The sequence below is a fragment of the Watersipora subatra genome, chromosome 9 (genome assembly GCF_963576615.1).
Source record: "Watersipora subatra chromosome 9, tzWatSuba1.1, whole genome shotgun sequence".
Classification (NCBI taxonomy): Eukaryota; Metazoa; Bryozoa; class Gymnolaemata; order Cheilostomatida; family Watersiporidae; genus Watersipora; species Watersipora subatra.
The window spans coordinates 36152855-36156480 of NC_088716.1; the positions used below are offsets into that span (position 1 = coordinate 36152855).

General features: G+C 33.9%; 1 protein-coding gene across 1 annotated transcript; it reads left to right on the forward strand.

The window, feature by feature from the left end:
- The first annotated feature begins 338 nt into the window (after window positions 1-338).
- On the forward strand, window positions 339-757 carry LOC137405009 (uncharacterized). The gene is made up of 2 exons (XM_068091236.1): window positions 339-539; window positions 611-757. Exons 1-2 carry the CDS (start codon window positions 339-341, stop codon window positions 755-757), a joined length of 348 nt encoding a protein of 115 aa, XP_067947337.1.
- Window positions 758-3626: the final 2869 nt, after the last annotated feature.

The following is a 3626-nucleotide window of genomic DNA, read 5'->3' on the forward strand; positions in this document are numbered from 1 at the left end:
CTGCTGGGGGAAAGAAGCTTGTTCTCCCACAAGAAGTGCGATGGAACTTACTTGCTGACTGCCTGCAGTCATACTTGGACAATGGGAGTATGTTGCTAAAAGTCTGTAAGGACCACCGTAAAGTTATTCTTCCCACCATCTCAGAAAAAGTAAAACATTTTGGAATGAAGCGAAATGCAGAGGACTACCTGAAGAGAATGAAACCAATTTCACAAGCACTCGACAGGGTTCAGAGTGACCGGTGCATGATAAGTGATGCTGTGGAAACCTGAAAAGGGCTAGAAGCAAGCCTTGCTAAAACACAACCTTCTAGTGTTTTGAAGAAAGTGATCAATCACATGAAACAAGCTCTCACCCCTGCTCACTTCCTGGCCAACATCCTAGATCCTATGGCTCGTGGTGGAAAGCTCAGCCAAGAAGAGGTGGATTCTGCTTTGGAGTTCCGTGACAAATGTTACCCCAAATGCATGGCCACAATCATCAACTACCGAGCCCAGTCAGGACCATTCAAGCTGTACATGTTTACTTCCAAGCTCAATGTGACTCCCATTTTTGTTGGGCTTCACAGTCAAGCCGACTGGATAGTGCAGTGATGGATTTGTGTCGCCAGGTTCTGGGTGCTGTTGCTTCGAGTGCTGGAACAGAGCGTGTGTTTTCAACATTTGGTATCGTGCATTCTAAACTTAAGAGCAGGCTTGGTGCAGAAAAGGCAGGGAAACTTGTATTCATTTACAAGGTCCTGAACACCGAACACTGAATGCTGACATGAATTCACCCCCAAAAAATGGGACTTGTAGAGGGTCTACTGTGAATATGAACTGCACAACTTGGTCAAAATAAAAATAAAAATAGCTTTGAATACATTTGAGCGATGCAAAGTTGTTTTGTTATGTTGCTAATGTTTTCAGGTGGCACACTTCAACAAAATAAAATAATATTATGTTCGCGGTTATGAAAAAAACTAGTAAATGATGTCTTTAAAAAAAACGATTTAAATCAAAAAAATAACCTATTATACATGTATATGTAACCTATTATACATTTAACAGTAATCTATTTGTATATATATTTGTAACCTATTTTTATAGGCTACATATATTATATATTATTATACATATTATTATATGTACATTATTACGTATTATATATAATATATGATATATAATATATATACGTATATACGTATTTATGTTGAGATTTATCATTGGTGAAACTCAAACCACAGTACTCAACATAGAATGGAGTTTCAGGCGCAGTCATCAGGTAGACTGTCTACTGTCAATTCGCCTGTAGACCTGAGATATACAGCCTGTGTGCGTGTGTGCGTGCGTGTGTGTGTGCGCATGTGTGCGTGTGTGCGCGCGTGTGTGCGCGAACTTGTAAATGCATGCAATTGGGGACTCACACCAGAATTTAACAGACAAATTGGGGACATTCGGAATCCCAATCTTTTAAACCCTTTTTTCTTATAAAAAACTAAAAAATCTATAGTTTACTCCAACTCCCGACAAAATCTGAGCACTGTCCCCAATTGCCTGCATTTGTACGAAAACATCTGTGAGTGTGGGTGTGTGAAAAAATATGTAAGTCCCCATAAAGTTTGTTAAATTCTCACACACATTTGACCTGTTTCCATTTGTTAGTAGGCAAATATTTGCGGAGTTTTCTTCTCATAGAAACCTTTTACCTAACAATTGGGAACATATATTTTATTGGGGAGCTAATTTCTATCTTGTAATAACTCACAATATTTGCGAGTTTCTACAAGAATGAAATTACAAGAGATGAAAACTCACAATATTTGTGAGTGAAAAGTCACAATATTTGTGAGTTTTTATTTAAAATGTAGCTTCGGAAGCAAATTGAGAGTTTACACTATTTTTGAACTTATGTTTAGCTAAAGGCTATATTTGCTCTTCTGCATTACAAAGGTATTTTGTAGTTTAGCATTTGCAAAGTTTTTTTTTACCATATAATGTATTTGGTCAGCAGTTATACAAGCTCAGCAGACATTTGAAAGTGTGTCTCGTTTGCTACCTTCAATAGTTCAGGCCTTTAATAATCCTTGAGAGCTCTTGTACTTTTTCAAATATTCTCACATATGCATCCTTCTTTACTTACTAGCTTTTATTTTTAGTATGGTTGTAGTTTATACGCAATTAAAAAAATTTGCGCTTTATTATTCAAAAGATTTGTTTGAATTCATTACGTACATTTCTTACATAAGTTATAGTTGCATAAAATCTCAGGTTAATTTCACGTAGTCTTAAGCATAAGATCTCTGTACATGTACTTTATTGATTTCCAATCTTGATCCATTGGATGTCTTTGCAAGAACTTTACTACATCATTCTTCCTTGATATGTTTAGACCGAATAAAATATTAAAATAAAACATGTAGCCTCCAATGCTTACTCTAACTCGTTTACATTTTTCCTATATCTATGAATAATAAAGGTCAAAATTCTGATTTAAAATATATTTTAAAAGTTAACTTGAATGTCTGATAATTTTGGTTCAAAACATTTAAAACAAACATTATTAAACCAATTTCAAGTGTCTCTGCCAATTTCTAATCTGAGATCTGTATATTGTTAGAATTCAATCAAATCTTCTGTTTTTTCTTTCTCAGACCAATTGTCCATCATTGAACTTTTTTACTTTGTAGTATTCTTTCATAAGCTCCACTAAAAAACTTTCGTTACTACTAAAAGATCAGAGTCAATTACAAAGATTGGCAAGGTAGTATATCTTTAGAGAATGAAATAGCTAGATGGAAAATTCTGCCATACATTTATCGCTCCTCATTGAAAATACTTATAGTTGTTTTAGAAAATATATATATTTCATCAAGTTTATATTGAGTATGTTGACAATACCAATCTTTTTATCTAAAGCTTGATTGTAATTTAACTCCTATGTCTCTATGCTTGCTTTTCATGTATGGCTTGAAAACAATGGAATTATACAAGTTTCAAGTTTAATCAATTGCGGTTATTAATGTGTAAAACTAAGCAGCAGTGTCAACATTTAATGAATATATTTAATTCTTTTTGGCTTTTGGATTTTTGAAAAAGTGCTTGTCATCACCTCACTCGTTCTTTTTACTTTTGTTTATAATAGTTAACTCATGCTGACGCAATATAAATATGTTGATGACTGGCATTGCTTGCAGTATAAAACGAGATACGGCAACAAAATTAATCCAGTAACGTAATTAAATTTGTTGTCTATTTATGCCAATCGCTTGGCATGAGTGTAAAACATTCTTGCATTCAGCTGTCTTCTCGGTTCTGCAAAGTGGAAGGACTTGAGAGTTAATAGAAAACTCTGTTGAAATTTTTGTCTTGATAAAAGCATTAATAATTGTAAAATCAAAAACGTAGATAAGACATCAGTTTGCTACTCCTGCTGTTTACTACTTACAAACTAAACTCGCAAAGGTCAGTATTGATCCTGAGAAGCAATTGGTTTTATTGAATTTATATCCAAATAGAATGGCCTAACGCTGAGTTATCCTTTTTACATCATATATGTGTAGAATTAATAGTTCCTAAAAGTAAATTAAAAAAGTGTCATAATGTATATTTATTACTGAACAAAGATTTCATAGACAACTATGGAAC

What these genes read in the sequence shown, in the direction of transcription:
- LOC137405009 (XM_068091236.1), top strand. Translation starts at nt 339, where the DNA reads ATGAAACAAGCTCTCACCCCTGCTCACTTCCTGGCCAACATCCTAGAT. An exon ending in TGTTTACTTCCAAGCTCAAT is followed by an intron (nt 540 to 610) that starts GTGACTCCCATT and finishes TTGTGTCGCCAG; the next exon opens with GTTCTGGGTGCTGTTGCTTC.